Genomic DNA, 22710 nt, shown 5'->3' with positions numbered 1-22710 from the left:
CTATGAAAGCTATTCGTATGTACAGCTTGCAAATCTACCTGCCTAAACTAAAATCAAGAAGATATCGTCAGCTGGCTTCAGTTGCTATTGCCTTTAAAGTAGATGATTATTGTTGTTAATCTCAGGAGACATTAGAATACCAAAGAAGCAAGATTTAAGGTGGGGTACAAATGCTGGAAATCTCTATGGAGAAACTTTAAATAAATAAGTCACATAGACCATTGAAAGGGGAAAAAAAAGTACCTCCTCCCCCTCAAAACAGTATTAATGATGTTCTAAGATGAATCTTTCTTCACTGTAAGTCAGAAGAATAAAGAGATTATGTTTGTCCTATTCCTTTTCATTTGTTGATGATAACACCTTAACATCACTCTTATTTTATTTCACAGGCATGTGACAGTCCACATAGGTGAGCAGAATGATGGACTGAGGGCTTTGTTCTTGTCCCAGGTCTGCCAATAATGAGCTATGTGCCCTTTCTAGGTGTCAGTCTCCTTATATGTAAGATGAAGTTTAGTTGAGTCATGTCCAACTCTTTGTGACCTCATCTGGGGTTTTCATGCCAAAGATACTTAGAATGGTTTTGCCATTTCTTTCTCCAGCTCGTTTTACAGACGAGGAAACTGAGGCAAACAGGGTCACACAGTCAGTAAGCATCTGAGGCTAGATTTGAACTAAGGAAAATGAGTCTCCTGACGCCAGGCCTGGCATTCTATCTGCTGCGCCACCTAGATGCCTATAACATGAAGGTTTTCAACCAAATGATCTCTAAGGTACTGGTTTGGGATATTCACACACTGGAGGCTATGTGAGAAGAGCTGTAAGAGTATAGGATCAACCAAATGAGAAGAAAGGGTTACATCCAACCATTCCTTTTACCCATTCTCACCCAACACTCTCCCACTCTTTCCCTTTTCATGAGATGTCAATCACTTTGAAAGGTTAAAACTTTGACTTGGGTATGCATAGCAGTTGTGTAGCTGCCACTGAAAAAACTTCTCACCCTCCCATCCAACTCATCAGGTCATCTCCCAGCGATGGCAGCATCCTTCCCATTGGCTCTACCCTCCTGGGACATTGGCTTGTGAATGAAAACACTGGCCTTGTCTGTCAGGGTTTTGTTTGGTGGTAGAAAATAATGTCAATATTGTGATTCATATTTTTGGCTAGCTACATAATAATTAATTATTAGAAAATTTGACCTTGCATCATTACTATTTTCAAATATGTCTTAACTCCTATTTCACACTTTTTTTTAAAAAAAGTATAATAATTTTCTAACTTACTCTATGTGGCCTGTAGTCATTATACAATCAACAGTTTGTCAATGGAAAGAGATAGAGCTACAGTTACTCCTGGGAAGTACAAGTAAAAGCTTAATAACTGGTTCTCCAGGGGAAAACAAAAAATACTCATAACACACTTTTAAGATCAATTTGCATTATTACCAGTTTCTCCTTTACTTTCTTAAGTCTAGAAAAGCAACCAAACCATAAAGGAAGTCCTGATTTTTGAGTCTGTCAATTTCTGAGGTATATATGCTCACACTGAAAATTTAACAATTGGCTCTGACTCTGGTTTCAACACAGCCCTGGGAGTGATGACGAAAAAATAAAAATAATCACACCAAGGTTCCTTTATTATATGAGGCAAAGTACTTAAAACAGTATGTGAACTTAGGGATGTTAAACATTTTACTTTCTTTTACAGAAAGATATTTGTTCCAATTTTGCTGGTTTTCTGTGATGACAGGTGGCTGCCAGTAGTACGCAACCTAGCAGATATTTCCAAAAAATGTAAAGAGAAAAACATATTTAGTCTGACCATTCAAAGTAAAGGTGATATTTTAACAATGATTGGGAAAGTAAACATTTGGGTTATTTTTGTTTCTTTGTTTTTTACAAAAAACTCAAGTTACATAGAGAGCATTTTGACAACGAAAAAATCACCCCATCACTAACCAAAAAATCAGCAGCTAATACGATAAATATATTTTGAAATATTTTGATCATATTATTTTGTTACAAAAATTTATGCAAATCACCTATGAAATCTCTCATATCTGCCCATTTAAAGCAGCACAACAAAAACAACAACAACAACTTGGATACAACATTTTCTAGCCTGTTTAATGATATTCTAAATAAAAAAAGATTTAGACCCATATGCAAAAATATAAAATTTAACATATGATGATTATTTTGCAAGAATAACTGATTCACAGAAGACAGAAATGTATTAGCTGAATTTCAACAAAAGCTTTCACATGTTTGATGGATGGAATTGAAAAATTATTTACTAGGCAGAACCAATAATGTACTTTGGAAGATATCCCAGGTGTTTTATTTAGGTCCTCTCTTATCTAATACTTAAGATAATCATCATTATTTTTGTTTATATTTGCTTTTGCCAAAGGGGCTAGAAGATGGGGAATTTAAAATCATATAAAATAAAATCAATGACTAATGAAAGTAAAAAAAAGAGAATCCCTAAAGCTTTGATTAGCAAATGACTTTCACCACCAAATGTATCCAGATTCTTTCGATCCAATTTTTAAAAGTATTCATAAAGAACACTATGTATAAGGCATTGGAGATACGAAGGCATGAATAAAGAATCTCTACTAAGAATAAATTTACAATCTCCTTGCACAAACAGAGTAGAGGGATCAGGAAAGTCTTCTCAAAAGAATGGCTTTCCTCACATAAAACTCGTAGAATTGTTGACTTTTCTCAAGGTTCATTTCAGGTTGTTCTTCCTTTGGGGAGGGGGAACAGCTTGAGCAAAAGTGTAAAGGTGGGAGATGACACATTAAGTGCAAAGAATCACATGGAAGCCAATTTGTCTGGAAAAGAGAGTACATGAAGAAGAGCGAGATAGTTGGGGAAAATTAGGCCAGAGCCACACTGTAAAGGGCTTTAAATGCCAAGTTGAAAAGTTTATTTTTCCCCTAATGGCAAAAACAATGCACTCCCCAATTTGAATGGCCAAAATTACAATGTATCTTAAGATCTAGTTTTAAAAAACCTAAATGAGAAAAATCTTTCTAACAAACTGCAAAATTCCTTGCTTGAAATTAAAAATCGGTATACTCAGAACTTATTACAATGATACATTTGGGCAGTCTAACTCATCCATCCAGAAAATTCAAGGCACAAAATGATTTGGTAGTTTATACTACCTCAACTCACTCAGTAAAAGTCGATGTCAGTATACTTTACCAAAAGTTGCCCTGATATGAAAAATATTTAAGAAATCTTTATTCTATATTTCAGTAATGATCAGCCGTGAAAGACTTAGCTATTGTGATCAATACAATGATTCAAGACAATTCCAAAAGACTCATATGAAACAGTATCTATCTCCAGAGAGAGAACTAATGAACTCTGAGTACAGATTGAAGCATACATTTTCCACTTTCTTTGTTTTCCTTGCCTACCTTTTCTTTATCTATCTATCTATCTATCTATCTATCTATCTATCTATCTATCTATCTATCTACCTATCTATTTCTATCTACCTATTTCAAAATGGCTAATATGGAAACAGATTGCATGAATCCATATGTATAATAGCTACAATAGTTCTTGCCTATTTAATGAGTGGGGAAGGAGCTGGAAGGAGGGAAATAGTTTGGAATTCAATTTTTTAAATGTTAAAAAGAAAGGAAGGAAGAAAGGAGGGAAGATTATTTTTATAAAGAAGACTTTAGTACAACTCTTCTCCCATTTTACAGATGACAAAACTGGGGCTCAGAAAGTTTCCCATGTAGTATGCAGAGGAGCTAAACTTAGCACTCAGGGTCTCTGACTCTAAATGAAATGTTCTTTTTACTGTACCGTGTCTTTTACACATTAAAATTTGGTATGAAGAACCAAGAGAATGAAGTATATATTAAATATTAAAATAAAAAGTATGACCTTTGAAGTTGGCAGAATCTACAAAAATCTGAGATTTTAACCAGTTATCTGCATAATTCTATTTTGGAAAATGTACCACAGTGGGTAAAAAGATAGAACGTGCATATTTTTCAGAGGCCATTTAATGTAACAACATGTTTGTTAATCAAGTGCCTAAGATAGCTTTCTATATCACCTATGCAGGCTGACATAGGCTATGAGTTGACTTCCTGTCACAGCTAGATCTACAAATAGAAGTCACCAAAAAACTGGGAGCTTTTCACAATGAAATCATTCATCTCAAAATTTAATGGTTTCTATTATTTGCTTATTAAAAGTTTCATGCTTAGATCATAAATTATTTTTCCACTACTGCCTCAAGCCTTCAACAAATAACTACTATATTATATATCTGTCTGTCTCCTCAGTTTTTTTCCTTTTTTTTTTTGACTTCTCCTCTCATTGTGCTCATTCTCCATGATTTACTATCCATTAAAAGCTTATCATGGAAAACTAGATAGTGAGTCAGTGGATATAGCAAAAACAACTTTATATTTGAGGCTGTTGAGTTAATATACGGACTAAAATACAATTAAAAAAATACAAATTCACCTAGTAAGAGAGAGTCTTTAAAAATACAGTGATAATGTTGATAATACTTGTCTTAACAGAATTTTCTACTGGATGCTTGTATAAACAGAAACTTTGTCTACAACACACTCAAACAATTACTACATTTGGTACCATACTAAAAATGAGCTACTTTTTTCATTATAGTGGCTTAAGGGAGCTGTGGAGGGAATTTAAGATTCTCTGCAATGTGACTCCCACTTACATTTCCTGTTTTATTTCATATTACTGCCTTGAATATTTTCCATTCCAGTCAAATTGGCTTCCACTATTCCCTGCACATGGCATACCATGTTGTACAGATTTACACACTGAGAGGACCAAATTGACTCCATTTTGTATCATTGCCATCATCTTGCACAGCTGCTGGAACTCTTACTTTCTTGAGTTAAGTTTAGCTTTCCTGTAAGTCACATGGTTTGTGGGAAATCATTTATTATTGTAACATTAACTCTTTTATATGATGCAAACTGCTAAAAATAGTAACTATCCTATATAATTTTAAAAAAAAAAACAACCTTTGTAAATCTCTTTTCTGGGTCTTTGTGCCTACTAAGGGAGCCCCAAACTCAATTTGTTCTGCAATTGCATGCATTGCTAATAAATTGCATAGCTTGGACTTTGTTTTTTCAGTTATTATAAAATTACTCATGTCAGCTGACAAGTCATCCAGGAGGTCAAGAAGAGAACTTGGCCCCCAGGGACGGCCCCTCTGAGAAATTCCTTAAATCACTCCCATTTTTCTCACTGAAGAATTTCTGCACAGAAGGATACCCTGGAGGGCGGACTTAACTTTGATCTCAATTCATGAGCTAAGGTAAGCCTCCACACTGTTGGGGAAGTTTCTTTAAGGTAATAATGGATCCATTAATAAACAAACAAAAAAAAACCCTTAGGGGAGAGGGGATCTTATAGCATGGAACCAGGGAAAGCTCTCAAATGAGTTGGAAATGACCAACAAGTATGCTATTAAGTTATGTAAAATTTAGTCTAAAACTGTGATTCAGCTGATAAATTGTTTTGGCCTCACTTTGGTATCTTTGAATATTGTAAATTAAAAGATCTAAGGTCAGCCACAGGGGACAAAAATCTAAGCCAGCTAGAACACTGGTTCTGCTGGACTTCCCTCTCTGATGATATAGGCCCAACATACCCATGGGTATCTTCTCTCTATCCTATCTTGCCTGCTCCCTTTTCTGCTCCTTTGCAATCTCTCTTGGCTATTCCTTCTGCAGCTATAGTGGCCTCTTCTTCCCCATTCTCTGCACTCCTATCTTATTGTCCTCCTAATTAACTGGAGATTTAATTTTCTTGAGAAAGAGGGGCCCACAGCTGAGGTTATCCCTCTTCAAGAAAGGCTTATACAAAATCCAGCACAGCCTGGTCAGATGGTTGCAGTTAGGAATCATCAGCCTTTCAGTCCCTCTGATCTTTCTGCCTGGAAAAGGAACACTCTAAATTTGACAAAGATCCAAGAGTGGTTAAAACCCATTTTTAGATTATATTTAAAGGTTATAATCCACCGGGGAGAAGGATATCGATCTGACATCCTTGCCCCAGCCATCTAGGTCCATACCTCTTCCCACACTGGTGAACCTCATGTCACCCTTAAAGTCAATGATGTAATCTATAATTCCTTACTAGATACTGGAAATTCTAATTTGGTTTATTAAGTGAACTAGATTATAACTGTATGTCTTTTGGGTCTCTAATGTTGTAAAGGTCTCAGGAAAACTCCATAGTATTCCAAAATTGTCTCATTACATGGTATTCATTGGTCCCTTTTCTGACAAACTACTTTCTCCTCATGCCTAAATCCTCTGTAAATCTGCTGGGATGGGATTTAATCTGTAAATTTAGGGCTATCATTTCTTGTTCCCCCGATGGTATTTTGTCCTTGCAACTGCCTAAAGATGCCTGCTCTTTGTTCCCTGTTCTGATTCAGAATATTCAGGAGGCAGCAGGGAATGTTCTTAGCATCCCATATGACTTAGCTGACTTTCTACGGACCTCTTCATCTTCAGATGTGAAACTAGTAAAATTTACCATCCCTATTACCATCAAAATAAAGGAGTTCCTCTGCTATCTATCCCCCAGTACTCTTTATCCACAGAGTACACTGAAGGTATTTTACCCATCATTGACTCTTTAAGAGACCAAGGTATTACTGTGCCTTGCACATTACCTTGCAATATAGACTGATCCTCCCTGCTAAGAAACACAAGCCAGGAGCAGATAGCAAACCTGCTACCTTTGTGTACAAGATTTGCATTGTTAATGCCTATGTTATATCCAGAAACCCAGTGGTGCTCAACTTTGCTGACATAATTTCCTCAATTCCCTGTAAGGCTACTTGTTTTACTGTGATAGCTCTTTGCTCAGCTTTTTTGTTTTTCTAAGCTCTCATTCACTGAGAACCTCAGTACCTGTTTGCCTTTACCTGGAAGAATATACAATGGACATGGATTCATTTACCTCAAGGCTACATAGAAAGTACCATCCTGTTTTCTCAAATCCTACAGCAAGATCACTTTCAAGGTCTCATCTTTAATCCAATAGGGACTGGCAACACCCATTGTTGAGGTTGTCAAGATGACAGCTGTCACATTATTCTTTAACTCCATCAAATGGGTCACAAAGTCTCTAAACCAAAAGTTCAGAGCTTCTTCCCATAGGTGGAATATCTTGGTTTCACTTTATCTACAGGTATTTCCTCTCCCTTAAATGAGCAGGCCTTACAGAAATTACCTGTTCCCACAAACAAAAGAAAACTATGGGCCATCTGCATAGGGCTTCTTCATCATATAAAGAAGGATTAAAAGCCTTTATAGGATAATGCACGACTTTTGTTAGGGAACACAAACAAATCTTTCAACTTTATAAATTATTATGAATATTTTAATAAATCATTTTTGCTTTTGTTATCCATTTGAGTAATTTAATGATTCAACCACTCTGTAGAGCAATTTAGAACTACACCCAAAGGGCTATAAAACCATGCATACCCTTTGACCTAACAATTCCAAAACTAGGTCTGTATCCCAAAAGAGAAAAAAAAAAAAAAGGAAAAGGACATATTTACAAAAACATTTATAGTAGCTCTTTTCTGGTGGCAAAGAATTGGAAATTGAGGGGATGCCCATCAGTTGGGGAATGGCTGAACAAATTGTGATATGTGATTATGATGAAATACTAATGTGCTATAAGCAATGATGAGCAGGATGCTCTCAGAAAAACCTGGAAAGATGTATGTGAGCTGATGTAAAGTGAAATGTTCTGTGTACAAAGTAACAGCAATATTGTATGATCAGTTGTGAACAACTTAGTTATTCTTAGCAATACAATGATGCAAGACAACTCTGAAGGACTTACAATGAAAAATAGTATCTACCCTCAGACAAAGATCTGATGGTGATGGTGTCTGAATACAGATTGAAGCATACTCTTTTTTACATTCTTTATATTTTTGAGGTTTCTTTTTTGTTCTTTGTTTTCTTTCACAACAGGACTAACAAGGAAATGTTTTGCATGACTACATATACATAATCTACAACAAACTGCTTGTCTTTTCAATGGGAGGTAGGGGTGGGGAGGAAAGAAGAGAGAGAATTTGGAACTCAAAGTTTTGAAAAATAAATGTTAAAAATTGGTTTTTACATGTAACTGGGAAAAATAAAATACTAAATAAATTTATAAAAAAAAGAAAGAAAGAAAGAAAAGAAGAAAAAAATCCACAACTGCTTGGCTTCCATTTTCAAATTTAATAGCTTCATGTACTTCTATCTTCTGGTTTATCACTATGTCTAAATTAATTGTACTTATTAACTATACGTGAGGATTCTTTATTCTATCCTAGCAGTGAACATGTAAGGAAGATAACCCACTGGATGCTGACAATAATAGTATTAGTCTCCAGGTTCATTTAACTGCCTCTTGCCAGAGGAGACTTTTAAAGCAATGAATTTCTAAAGCTTGACAGCAGATAAAACAACCTCCTTGTCTTTGTGATAAGAAAGTAACCATTGCACTGAAGAGTGAAGGCAAAGTAGGTTTGGACAAGGCTCATTACATTACTCTTGAGAGAGTGAAACATGGTGCCTCACGATGTCTTTTTTCTTTTCGGACTCAATTACCAAATTGTTTCATTTTTTTCACCCCCACTTCACAGAACACATTTCCTTCCAGGCCCTTCCACTTTTCTTTGGGCTTATAAACCCTTGGTCCTACTTTTCCCCTCTGCTCCTCTACATTAACAGCAAGCACCCCTGTTGTCTTGATGGCTTACTTACATCAATGCTACTGCTTCCATCTGCAGCCTCCTATCTGTATCTCTCCGTACTCAGAATGTTGTTTCTGCATGCTGATACATACTCTCCTTGGCTCTTCCACTTAAAATCCTTTCCTAGAATGTCAAATTCCAATGCCCACAGGCATCTACTCATGCTTTCCTCTATAAAGATTGTGGGATATTTCTCCAGGAGAGAAAGTGTGTGTGTGTGTGTGTGTGTGTGTGTGTGTGTGTGTGTGTGTCTGTCTGTCTGTCTGTGTGCTCATTAAAGAAAAATAGAACCATGCAACTCCTGTTCTGGAGGTTATTTTGAGAGCCTGGTTAGACTTTGGGGGAGCCTCCCAAAAACCTCTCTGAGTTATCTAGAGTAAATGAGGCAAAAGCTTGTAATGTCAATGTATGACACTCCTCAGTTATCTACCAGTTTCCCTAAAGCACTCAGCATCACAAGGCATCAAACATGGAACAAGTTTTATTTATACATTAAAGAACACACAAAGGACTAATAACTGAGTCAACTGGATATCAGGTAAGTCCTTTTCCCCAGGTAGGGCTACTTTTATTTTTTTTAATTAATTTATTTTGATTTATCAACAATCACTTCCATAAGCTTTCAAGTTTAAAATTTTTCTGCCCCTTCCTTCCCCCCTCCTTCTCCAAGACTGCGCACAATCTGATGTAGACTATACATATACATTCCTACTAAACATATTTTCACATTAGTTACATTGCAAGGAAGAATTAGAACCAATAAGAGGAACCACCAGAAAGAGGAAACAAAACAAAACAGAAGAAAAAAGAACAAATAGTATGCTTCGATCTGCATTCAAATTCCATACTTCTTTCTTCATATGTGGATAGCATTTTCTATCATGAGGCCTTTGGAGATATCTTAGATCTTTGCATTGCTGAGAAGGGCTAAGTCTATCAACATTAGTCACCACACAACATGGCTGTAACTGTGTACAGTGTTCTCCTGGTTCTGCTCACTTCACTCAGCATCAGTCCATGCAGGGTTTTCTGAAGTCCACCTGCTCATCATTTCTTATAGCACCATAGTATTCCATTACATTCATATACCACAACTTGTTCAGCCATTCCCCAAATGGTGGGCATCCCCTCAATTTCCAATTCTTTGCCACCACACAAAGAGCTGCCATAACTATTTTTGTACATGTGGGTCCCTTTCCCATTTTTATGATCTCTTTGGGATATAGCCCTAGAGGTGGTATTACTGGGTCAAAGAGTATGCACATTTTTGTAGCAAGGCTACTTTTACACTCACCCAAATGGAGACCACTATAGAAGTATAGGCAATCCCTATCTCAAAGAGTTATGTGGTTCAAAAAAGAAAATGCATGTAAAACAATTCATAAAACATGTCACTATATAAATAGTAACTATTATCATAAAAGTTACTATTATCATAATAGTAACTATTATCACTGTGCTGCCCTGTGTGTACCTCCAGCTTGTGCCTTCATATCTCTCAATACTGTCCTCATGGTGGCATTTCTACTCTACCTCACTGCTGCATAGACCCCTCTCCCCTTTGGGCTTCTGTTGCTCTTGTCATACATTTCCAGGAGGTATCATGGTCCTTCTTATAGGATCACAGATTTAGAGGGGGCTATAAAAGGTCATCTGAGTCCAACACCTTCATTTTATATATAAGGAAACTGAGGCCCAGAGGGTTTAAGTTATTGTTCAGAGTCATATATCTAGTAAATTTCTGGGGCATGATTTGAATTTATCTCTTTCTGATTCTAAACACTATCTATTACATTTTTCTTGACACTTTCACAGAGTCTCACTGTTATGGATCCACAACTTCTTCAATCATTGCATCTCTGCCATACCTGGTACCAACGAAGGGTATTTTCTTGTGGTTGCCCTACTTCTAGCTCCTAAATCCAGGCTATTTACTTATTCTTTCCTTTTTTAAAATTAATTCAATTATTTTTAGTTTTTAATATTCACTTCTACAAGATTTTGAGTTCCAAATTTTCTCCCCATCTCTCCCCTCCCCCCATCCCAAGGTGACATGCATTCTGAATACCCCTTCCCCCAATGTATCCTCCTATCACCCCCACTTCTCTCAGTCCCTTCCACTTCTATTTTCCCATAGGGCAGGATAGATTTCCATATCCCTTTCCCTGTATATCTTTTTTCCTAGTTGCATAAAATAATTTTTAACATTCACTTTTAAAACTTTGAGTTCCAAATTCTCTCCCTTCTTCCTTCCTCAGCCCTCCTCATTGAGAAGACAAGTAATTTAACATAGGCTATACATGTGTAGTTATGCAAAATACTTCCATCATAGCCGTGTTGTAAAAGACTAACTATAGGCTTAGATTCTTAAAATCTAGCCACTGCTCAGATTCTTATAATCTAGCCAATAGCTTACTAATTTTCAAAGTCCTTAAGAGTCTGACCAATATAATGGATGTTCTAATAAACCTTGTCTTTGGCTGAAAGAAGGCTTGGGTCAAATTCTTTTGGGCAGGACCCATGTGTTATGGTTCAGTACCCCATGCCCTCCAGGCCCTTAATGCACAAGCTGCTAAATCTTGTGTTATCCTGATTATATTTCCACAATACTTAAATTGTTTCTTTCTGGCTGCTTGCATTATTTTTTCCTTGACCTGGGAACTATGGAATTTGGCTACAATATTCCTAGGAGTTTTCCTTTGGGGATCTCTTTCAAGAGGAATTGGTGGAATCTTTCAATTTCTATTTTATCCTCTGGTTCTAGAATATCAGGGCAGTTTTCCTTGATAATTTCTTGAAAGATGATGTCTAGGCTCTTGTTTTGATCATGGCTTTCAGGTAGTTCAATAATTTTTAAATTGTCTCTCCTGGATCTATTTTCTAGGTCAGTTGTTTTTCCAATGAGATTTTTCACATTGTCTTCTATTTTTTTTTCATTCTTTTGGTTTTGTTTTATAATTTCTTAATTTCTCATAAAGTCATTAGCTTCCATGTGCTCTATTCTAATTTTTAAGGAAGTATTTTCTTCAGTGAGCTTTTGGTCCTCCTTTTCCATTTGGCCAATTAGGCACTTTTTTTTCCTCCTTAAGGCATTCTTCTTCTCATTGGCTTTTTGGACCTCTTTTTGGATTTTCTTCAGTACTTTTTTAGGGTCTCCTTTAACAAGCTGTTGAGTTGCTTTTCATGATTTTCTTGCATCACTCTCATTTCTCTTCCCAATTTTTCCTTTACTTCTCTTACTTGCTTTTCCAAAACCTTTTTGAGCTCTTTCATGGCCTGAGACCAATTCATGTTTTTCTTGGAGGCTTTGGATGTAGGACCTTTGACTTTGTTGTCTTCTTCTGGTTGTATATTTTGATCTTCCTTGTCACCAAAGTAAGATTCTATAGTCTGAGCTTTTCCCCTCTCTCCGGCTGCTCATATTCCCAACCAATTACTTGACTTTTTAACTCTTTGTTAAGGTAGAGCTCTGTTTCCAGTGTCCCAACTTCAGGGGTTTTGTGCAGCTGTTTTCAGAGATATTTCTAGCAATTTGTACATTTTCAGTTCTTCCAAGGTGGTATGATCAAAGGAGAGGTGTTTATTCCTTTTCTGGACTGGCCTCTGATCTTTGAGTGTCTACAAGCATTCTTTTCTGCCTTGGAACTGTGAGGAGGATTCCCTCTTTACCACGCCACAAGCTCCACCAAGCCAGTGCTCTTCCTTGCTCCAGGACCTCCACCCAGGACTGAATTTGTCCATTCAAATGTTTTCAGCAGAAACTGCCTAACAACCACCGAAGGATGTTAGAATTGAGACTTACAGATCCTGGGTAGTACAATGGATAACATTATCTTTATGATACCTACCAAGGCTAAAAGACTATCATTTAAGAAGTCCATTTTTAAGTCAGTTAATCAGTAACCATTTAGGACACACTTACCATGTGCCAGGCTTTCTGCTAGGGGAGTGGTAAAGGAGTCCCTGCCTTCAAGGTGTATACATTCTAATGGAAGTGACAACATGTAAATACCTAGGTATATACAAGTATGTGAAAGGTAATGAAATGGAAAAGGCATTAAAAAGGAAGCCAAGGGAAATTAAAATGCAGAGGTGGGGAACACAGTACTCCAGGCATAGGAGAAAGCCAGTGTATAGGCACAAAGATGGCAGATACTGTGTTTGTTTTATTTGAGGAACTACAAGTAGATTTGTATACCTTATTTACAGAGTGTATGAGAGAAGACCAGGTTATAAAGAGCTTTAAATGCCAGAAAGGTTTGTATTGAATCCTTACAGTAACAGAGAGCCACTAGAGCTTATTGCTTTAAAAAAAAAAATCATGGCAGCTGAGTGGAGAAAGGATTGGATTGAGGAGGAACTTGAGGCTGGGAGACCAGTTAGAAGTCTATTTCAATAATCCAGGAGAGTAATGATGGGAGTTTAAATTACAGTTGGAGCTGTCTGAGTAGAGAGAAGAGGGTGCATATATAAGAAATGCTGTAAGGGTAGAAATTATAGATTTGACAAGGATATGTGAGAGGCAGTCATCAAGGATGGCAACATGATTGTATGCCTCAGGTGAGTAGGGAGATGATGGTGCCCTCAATAGTAATAGTAATGTCCCGAAGGGAAGATGGTTCAGGGGAAAAAAGATAAGGTCAGGTTATGGACATTGGGTTTGAGATGCCTACAGGATGTCCAGTTCTAGATGTCAAAGAGGCAGCTGAAGTTTTGTGACTGAAGCTCAGGGAAAAGACTAGATGTTAGAGATATATATCTAGTAATGATCTGCATAGAGATGAGAATTGATCCTGTGGAAGCTGATAAGATCACCATGTCTTGTTAATTTACTATCAAATTTGGTCAATGTGTTAGTTGGTTTTGTTGAACTGCTTTTTTCTCCCTTTTATTTTATTTATTTTTTCTTTCTTATAAGGGATGGCTAGATAAAGAGGGAAGGTTATATTAAGAAACAAAGGCTATATAAAATGCATCAATACTTTTAAAGGAAATACGTTAAATATTTCTTATAGAACATCATTCTTATCTTCTAACTTATCCTCTCCTTTGCCCTTCCAAATCCCCACACTGCAGATTTTAACTGTGATCCAAACTAATTTATTTATTTATCCATACAGAAATACCATATCTCTCTAAAATTCTTCCAGGTTTCATAAATATTTTATTTTTACTATTCACTAAGCTTATTTTACCTTCTCCTTCTTAAGTTGATTATCACTAGCTAGATAACATGTAAAGATCATTTCTACCAAGAACATATTCCACTTATAATTGCCAAATTTCATTAAATATTTAAAGTACATTTTCATTCCCTTAGCCCTTCGTGTCATTATTTTTTCTATTTCTACAGAAACACAAACATTTATAATCTGACACTTTTTTAGGATCACAGAAAGCAAAACCTTCAATTTGTTGTCTCCTTATAGCATTAGCTTTTTCAAAGCAGGTGCTGTCTTCCTTTACTATTTTTAACCTCAACACTTGCATATAACAAGGTCTTAGATTTGTTTTTGTTTTTTCATTCATTCATTCATTCATTCATTCATTCATTCATTCGTTCATTCGTTCATTCGTTCATGTATTTATCCATCAAAGTACCATAGACAGCTACAGTTGAAAGGGACCTTAGACTTATCTAGTCCAACCCTTCCTTTTACAGATGACGAAAGTGAGTTGCAGGGAAGTTACATGACTTGCCCAACACCCATAAGTTGTGAGTGGTAGAGCCATGACGCAAACTCAGGTGAGATGATTCCAAGTTATTAGAGATATAATACTTTGTTGGAGAACATTGGAAAAATAAACCTTTATGTTATTACCACTTGGAATACATATGCCATTGGCAAAGATAAAAGGAAAGCTAATGTCCACCAATGTGCAGAAGTCTGATACATTAACTATTAATTAGAGTCTTATTTTTTTCATTTTCAACTTTGAAATTTTCATTTGTTTGAACTTTTTGCTTTCATTTAGTAATTTTCAGTGGTGTCCAACTCTTGATGATTTGGGGGGGTTTCTTGGCAAAGATACTGTAGTAGGATGCCATTTATTTCTCCAGCTCATTTTACAGAGGAGGAAACTGAGGCAAAGAGGGTAAAGTGATTTGTCTAGGGTCACACAGCCAGTATTTGTCTGAGGCTAGATTTGAACTCAGGTCCTCCTGACCCCAGGGCTGGCACTCCATCCACTGTGCCATTTAGCTGCCCTCTTGCTTGAATTTAGAAATCTTCATTATTGTCATTCATAACCCACACTGAATCATACTGTGTTTGCATTTCACACTTTGCATGTGAAGCAGGGACAGAGCTTGAGTCATTATTTTCACATGGCATGAATCAAGTTACAGGTTCTTACTCAGAGTGACACAACAGAAATAGAAACTTATGGCTATAGATATACATAGAGAGAAATTACATGCTACATGCAGGAGTTTGCAACCTAATTGGGAAATAATGAGACTGGTTCCATCAGTCATTTCTGAAAAAATGGTCTTACCGCTTTATGGTTATAGCTAACACACATAAAAAAATAATCAACACCGCAAGCAAATATGTGTCTGGTGCTAAATAGGTGGTGCAGACAGTGCTTGCTAAGGGAGTTTAATGTTTTCTCACTACAGGCTGGAGGAATTAGGAAATCAATCAATCCATCAACAAGCATTTTTTAGGAGCTTACTCAGTGTAACATACAGTATTAAGTACACAGGATAAAAAGATCAAGCAAAGACACTCCCTGCCTCCCCCACCCCCGTTCTCACCCCCCTTCACACACACTCAGGAGGGTTACATTCCATGGTGGAAAGAAGTGGAATTCAGCTAGAACTAGAAAATTGACTTCATTTCTCTCTGATGGTTGAGGAGGGAGGTATACCTTCTCCTCTCCCCTCAGGGGTATGCTGGCCACAGCTTGGACTGGCTCTGCAGATTGTTGACTTTGCCGTCTAAGCATCACTGTCTCAGAAATGAGCAAATATTTACTACAAATGGATGTATGATTTATTGTTTTGTTGATTTTTAGATTTAGGAAAGTGATAGAAAAAATGTTAGCAATTCAGATTAAGCTTAAAAGGGTGTCATGAGTATTTTTTCTGGAGTGCCAGTTTTCAAAAATTGACCAGAATACTCTAATCCTCTCCCTCTACCCCCCAAAAAAAACCCCACTCCTCAAATACACATACATAAAAACACATTATTATCCGTATTTACAAAAATATCCATTTGTAGGACTTCTCAACAGAATACAACATGTCAAGTGTAATAGAAGACTACACTGAGTCATATTGGACCTTCTCTGGATCTCCAGATCCAGAGGCCACTAATGACCAGCTCCATAGTCTCTGTTCCTTTCTCTCATCGTTATCATGATTTAAACTAGGTGGGAACAAGGCAACATGGATCATACTGGAGGATTTGAGAAAGAGTACCAGAAATTCAGACCAAACCTCTAATTTTATAAATGATGGAACCAAGGCCCAGCTGTTTTAAGTCAAGTTTATACAACTGGCTGGTGGCAGGGCCAGTATTAGCACAGGTCTGGTCTAATGTTCTGTCCACTGTCTTACATAACCATTCATAATGGATTACTATGATGAAGACTACTACTACTACTACTACTACTGCTACTATTACTACTGCTAATACTACCAGTATGACTACTATTGCTACTATTACTACTATTACCACTACTATCACCACCACCACCACCACCACTACTATTACTACTACTACTACCACTACTATCACCACCACCATTACTACTACTTCTACTGCTACTACTATTACTATTATTACCACCACCACCACCATTACCACAACTACTACTAGTATTACTACTGCTGCTGCTACTACTACTGTTACTGTTGATACTTCTGCTGCTACCTCAGATTAAGACAGTACTTTAAAGTGTAGGGGCTTTCATCCCAGAAAACACATACATTAAATAACACAAATATCATTATCCTGCTTTCATAGCTGAGGAAATTGATGCTCAAACCATTTAAGTGACTTTCCTAGGGTCAAAGCGAATAAATGTCTAAACTAGTATTCAAGTCCAGGTCCCTTACTCAAAAGCTGTGCTGTTTTCAATGGCCTAGGCAGAGGAGGATGAATGGCTTGTTTCAGGAAACTCTTATGACCCTGAGCTCTCCACATATATGCCTGGTCTTAAAAGGACGGACTAGAAATGATAACTATGCATAATATGCAAGCTTGTCGGTGAGGTCAGAGGATCGAGATTGCATTCTTCCCATAGGGACCCCACATAAACCTAGGGGAAAAGCAGGGATGCAAGATAATGTCAGTGAGACCTCAACTCTGGACAGATCTTCAATAATTATATTACCGACACTGTGAAAAAATCTTAGTTAATAAACATTTATTAAGCATCTACTATGTACCAGGCACTGTGCTAAACATTAGGGATACAAATATAAAAAAAGAAATATAATCTTTGCTCTCAAGGAGCTTACAATAAGATGGGGGAAGACAGCAAACAAAAGGAAGCTGAAAGGGAGGAGATGGGGGCAAGAGGGGGAAGGGGAACACGATGGATAAAGTCCAAAAGAATGAAGATGGGTGGGAAGCCAGATATGGATGTTATACCAGGTTCAATCATGTTTGCTCCCCTCTAACCACACACACACACACACACACACACACACACACACACACACACACACACTTTTCTGTATGTTTGCATATTTCAAAATTGTGTAGGAGACAAACTTCTTCATAGAACTATTTGAAAGTCATCATCAATAAGGAAGAACGATACAGCCATTTCTAAAAATCCAGCTTCACTTACACAGCTCTCTAATATCAGTGATGATGAAACAGATGAAAAGATGCTGACCTGTGATCCTCTATTCCCAGACAGAGGACTGCCCAGTACTAAGCCAGCCCCCAAGTGGTAGAATGATTTGGAGGGCAGTCAGTTGACATAGACTTAGGCACTTTCCTCTCAGTGGAGCTATTCAGAGCTGGATATGATTATTGAATGCCCGGGTTAATGGGGCAATTCAGAGGCAAAGAAGATGCCAGGGATTCCTTGGCTCATCAGACAATTCAGGGAAACTAAAAATTACAGAAGTGTTTTGGCTCAGGAAATAGCAGAGCACTGCCAAGGTTTAAGACATTCCTTGGCTCTCCTATGAACACCAAACAGCCAAAGATGTCAAGGAAGACCTTTCCATGACTCTCTTCCTTGTCCTTGGCTGGTAGTAGCTGTGCCTTTTTCCTTATTTAAAAAAAAAAAGAGGCATCCTTGGGTGGGATATGCTGGGATTATTTTGCTGACAAAGACATTAATTTCAAGGATCTGTGAAAATACAGTGGAACTAACCAAGTTTGGAGGGAGGACTTAAATTCTAATCCTATTTCTGACACCACTTATGTGCCCTTTGGCAAGTCACTTAATCTCTCAGGGCCTCAATTTCCTCAACTGTAAAATGGGGGTGCTGGCCTAGCTAGCTTCCAAAATTCCTTCACACTCTAGATCTTTGATCTTCTGATCCTGTTTTGCTAATGTGGGGCCTTTTGCCACCGATAGCAATCCCAATTTCTCTACAATTTAGAAGACAGTCTTTAAGAATGACTGAGATTGAATAATTCATCCCTGTACAGCCAATCTAATAATCAAGATGGTCCTCAAATGACAAAGTCCATGACAAGGCCCATCCTTAGCCACCCACCCTAGCTCAGGAGGAGATACCAGACAGAGCCCATGCTTCTCTTGCTTACCTTTGGGAACCACACTTTGAGATAACTGGTGTCTTCCAAAGAGGAATTGTGAAGCCAAGGTTAAGAGGACACTAATGAACAGCTACTAGTAACTGCACTGTGACATACTTGGAGGGGGAAAAAGTTCTTCAAAACAGAAATGTTTAACCTAGGGTCCATGAACTTCTAATTTTTTTTTAATATTGGAATAAATGCAGGTCAATAAAATTGCTTCCTTTGTAATCCTATGTAGTTGTTATATGTTTAAAACATTATTCCAGAAAGGGTTCATGTGTTTCACCAGACCTATTTCAAACTCTATTTAGTCACCAAAGTGATTTTCCTAAAATGCAGGTCCAACTATGCCATCCCTAGTCCCACTCCCACCCCCTACTCAATAAATTCCAGAGGCTCCTTATCACCTCCAAGATAAAATACAATATTTTCACTGGAGAGAGCAGAGACTGTCTTGCCTCTTTTTGTATCTACAGTGCTTAGCACAGAGCCTGCCCCATAGTAGGTGCTTTATAAATGTTTATTGCCTGACCAAACTGCAAAGGTGTCCATAAAACAAACAAACAAAAACACCCAAAACAAAAACAACAACAACAAAGACTAAGAACTCCTGCTTTGAAGGAAAGGAGGCAAAAGAGCAAAGACTCCTTACGTCTCACTTTTCTGAAACTGTCACACATTGGAAAAGATACCAGTCTGGGACTTCCAGGCATGAGACCGTCTCTAGGAGATAACATAGAGTAGTGGAAACAATTCCAGATTTGAAGTCAGGAGACTTGGCTCCAAATTCCTCCTCTGCCATTCAGTACCTGCTAGAGCTTGGACAAGTCACAACCCTTCCCTAGACCTTAATAAAATGGACGAAGGGGCAGGGATATTAAACTAAATGGCCTCTAAGCTCCTTCCAATTCCAAAATCTATTACCATATAATTTACTTCATTACTTGGGGGAAAAGGCCCCACAAAAGGCCCTCACTTTGGAACAGTGAGCCTGGAGTCAGATGATTGAAGTTCACATTCTACTTCACCACTGAAACTTAATCAGAATGGGCCTCAGTTTCTTCATCTGTAACAGTGGAGGGGAGGGGCTGAGCTACATAACCTCTAAGGTCCTTTCTTGCTCTGTATCTAGACCCAGGTGGTGTAGTAAACAAAGTGATGGGCTTGGAGTCAGGAAGACTTGGGTTCAAACTCTGCCCCCTAGCCTTCCTAGTGTTGCCCTCAGTAAGGCATTCCACATCTTTCAGGCTGTTTCTTTATCCATAAAGTGAGAATGATCACAGCATTGACCTCCCAGGATTGTTATGAAGGTAAAAAGAGATGGAAATGATAAGGAGAATGATGATGATGATGATAACTATGATGATAGCACTACCATTTATATAGAGCTTTAAGATTTGCAAAGCACTTTGCCTCTGATAACTCATTTGATGCTCACAATAACCCTATGAGATAAGTGTTATTACTATCTCCATTTTGCAGTTGAAAAACTAAGATACAGACTACTTAAATGATGGTATCCAAGGTCACAAACCTCATAAATGTCTGCAGCAATGATTCAAACTCAGATATTCCTGACTACCAGTTGTAGGCTTTACCTACTGAGCCACCTAGTTATTGGAACTTAGCATACACAAAATGCTTTGCAAATCTGAAAGCATCACATAAAACCTAGTTATTATTGTTGTTGCTTTTTAGGGTCATCATTGTTGTCATCATCTTTGTCATTGTCATCATCATCATCATCATTACTACATGATCTTAAATACCTTCTGAGATATCTTCTAACTTTAGAGTAGGACAGCTGAACCTGGGGTCAGTGATTTTTTTTCTTTAAAAAAAATTGATAACTACGCTTCAATATAACTGGTTTTCTTTGTAACCTTATATATCTTATTTTATGCCTTTAAGGTACATTAGTCTGAGAAGGGGGCCTTAGGTTTCACAGGTTTGTGAAATGGGTCTATGACACCAAAAAAAGGTTAAGAATGCCTAGTCTAAAGCCATGATCCTATGAAAATTCAGTGGAAGCTACAGGTAATACAAAAGTGACTGAGAGGATTTTTTTTAACTCAAAAAAAAAAAAGAAAAGAAGAAGAAGAAGCAAGCTGAGAAAAGTCACCTGAGCTTTCCAAAAGCCTACACAGCCCAGGCATTCAGCATTCTGGAGAGAATAATTAACTAGGCTGGAGTGGAGGCAGAGCAAAAATGAATGCAAATATTTGATCCCCCTTTGAATGAGAAGCTCTATCTCATTTTAATGTGTGAAGCATGTTCCAGGGAGCCTTTGGAGACCAGACCTAACAAAAAGAAATACAAAGCTGGGTACCCATGGAGGAGTTCTCTTTCTTTACATAGTGTCTACTTTTGAAAGAACTTTTCTTTTCAAATTAAACGAGAACATAAATTGTAATCAGCAAGTTTTGCTCACCCAGAAGGATGCCAATTAGATTTCCCTCCATCCCCCTGCTTTTGGAAGGTCCCTGGGGCTACCAGGAAGGCAGAGGCCTCAAAAGCTTACAGGGATTTGATAGATGCTGGCTTCTGAAAAGGGTGATATGCTATGTAATCACAGGCTCACAGGGCTGTAAGGGACCTTGAGAGGTAATGGGGGAAAACATTTCCCACAGTTATCCTGCTAGGAAAGTAATGGATAAATTACAAAGGGAATTTATTCTCTCAGATAATGCATCTCACTCACATAGGAGTGTGAGTGTATTGTTATTTCTCTTCATATTAACTGTAATGCTATACTGTCAGAAAACTCCTCTGGTAGGAGTGAAAAAAAATGCATGCTAATAATTCTACCATTGGGAAAATAATAGAGTTCATTGAAAAGACGAATATCAACTCAGAGAAGGCACCGGGGAAGGTGTGTGATCTCATTTGTGTTTCACAGATGTTGGCTTGAAATGCCGATGAATAAATAATGTATGAGCCATAAAGCCACGGGCTTATACACCTGCCTTTGCCCCCATCATCCCTAGCAGCCACTGAGAATTGCTTCCAGGTCCCCCTGACTCCAGGGAAGTGGAAGAACCAGCTCTGGGAGGTCTTACCTTCTACTGTGGCTCTCTTTGGCTGAATGGTGATGGCTCCTTCCGCTATTTCTTCATGCTGATGTAACGGGTTGACTTTGGAGCCCCAGCTGTCTGATCCCACCCATAGGAAATGACCTACTTGGTCTGCTCTTTTGGCTGCTGCCAGGATCTGTCTGGGGAGAGGAGCAGAGCACCTGGAGTTAATGGAAAGGGTGAGCAAAACATTTGCGCTTTAGTCCAATCCAACCAAATACAACACCTAGTTAGTGACTGTCTGACAAAAGCACAGAGCTTCTACTGTACCATGGGATTGCTGAATTCTAAGCGCCAAATCTGTGGTTCCCTAGAACTTTAACTCAAATACCTTGTCAAAGAATTTTAGGGAAATAGACTCATGTTCTAGATTTTTATTTTTCTAGACATATTAGGTATTAGGGATTTTGGTCTTTTATTAAACTATGGCCTCATGGAACCTAGGAACAACGTTAAATTAATTTTGTCCTTCTTGTTTGATGAGGTGGAATAAAAGCTTCCTGATGGCAGGTAACCTTCCCCCTGTTGTGTTTATACCATCACAGCCTATTACACACACAGCAGTGATTACTCATTGCTCCATGACTTCATGCAAGGCAAAGCTGCCGAAAATTTGGACCCCGTACGTTCTCTATCAAATCTGAAAGCCAGAAGCTACTGCATTCTTCATACAGCCACAGAGCATGGAGTAATCATTCTTTTGACCAGTGACCAGAGTCTCATGCAAATGCCTAAGACTGTGCCCCAGAATCAATGTTCAGAAGTAAAAGCATACTCTTATCGTAGAATTTCAAACATCTGTTTTCAGACTTATAAAGTCTTTAACATAACAGATAAAAGTCTTCTAGTATGTTGTACTTCTAACCAAACAAAAATGTCCAAAGGGTTCACTGATCTTTAATTTTTAAAAATAATATAACATAGCATTTCTACTAATAGGAAGTGGGGAGGAGTCCAGAATGAATGACAGCAACCCGCTGTGACTTGCATTGTTTCCTATCATTAAGTATGCAGCTTAGAAAGCATATATTGACTTTGTCAGTATGTAATAATAGCTTTGATCTAATACTCTCTTTTTCCCGCTGGTTCCTTCA

General features: G+C 37.7%; 1 protein-coding gene across 1 annotated transcript in view; it reads right to left on the bottom strand.

Moving 5' to 3' along the window:
• Positions 1-22710, bottom strand: part of GRM7 (glutamate metabotropic receptor 7) — a 960751-nt gene that overhangs the window by 474600 nt on the left and 463441 nt on the right. The window contains 1 exon segment of the mRNA XM_020973801.2: positions 21602-21756. Within this exon segment, the coding sequence (XP_020829460.2) occupies positions 21602-21756 (155 nt within the window).

Source organism: Phascolarctos cinereus, unplaced genomic scaffold (genome assembly GCF_003287225.1).
Source record: "Phascolarctos cinereus isolate Bilbo 61053 unplaced genomic scaffold, phaCin_HiC Scaffold_4;HRSCAF=312, whole genome shotgun sequence".
Taxonomy (NCBI): Eukaryota; Metazoa; Chordata; class Mammalia; order Diprotodontia; family Phascolarctidae; genus Phascolarctos; species Phascolarctos cinereus.
This window is presented reverse-complemented; position numbering and strand designations above follow the sequence as displayed.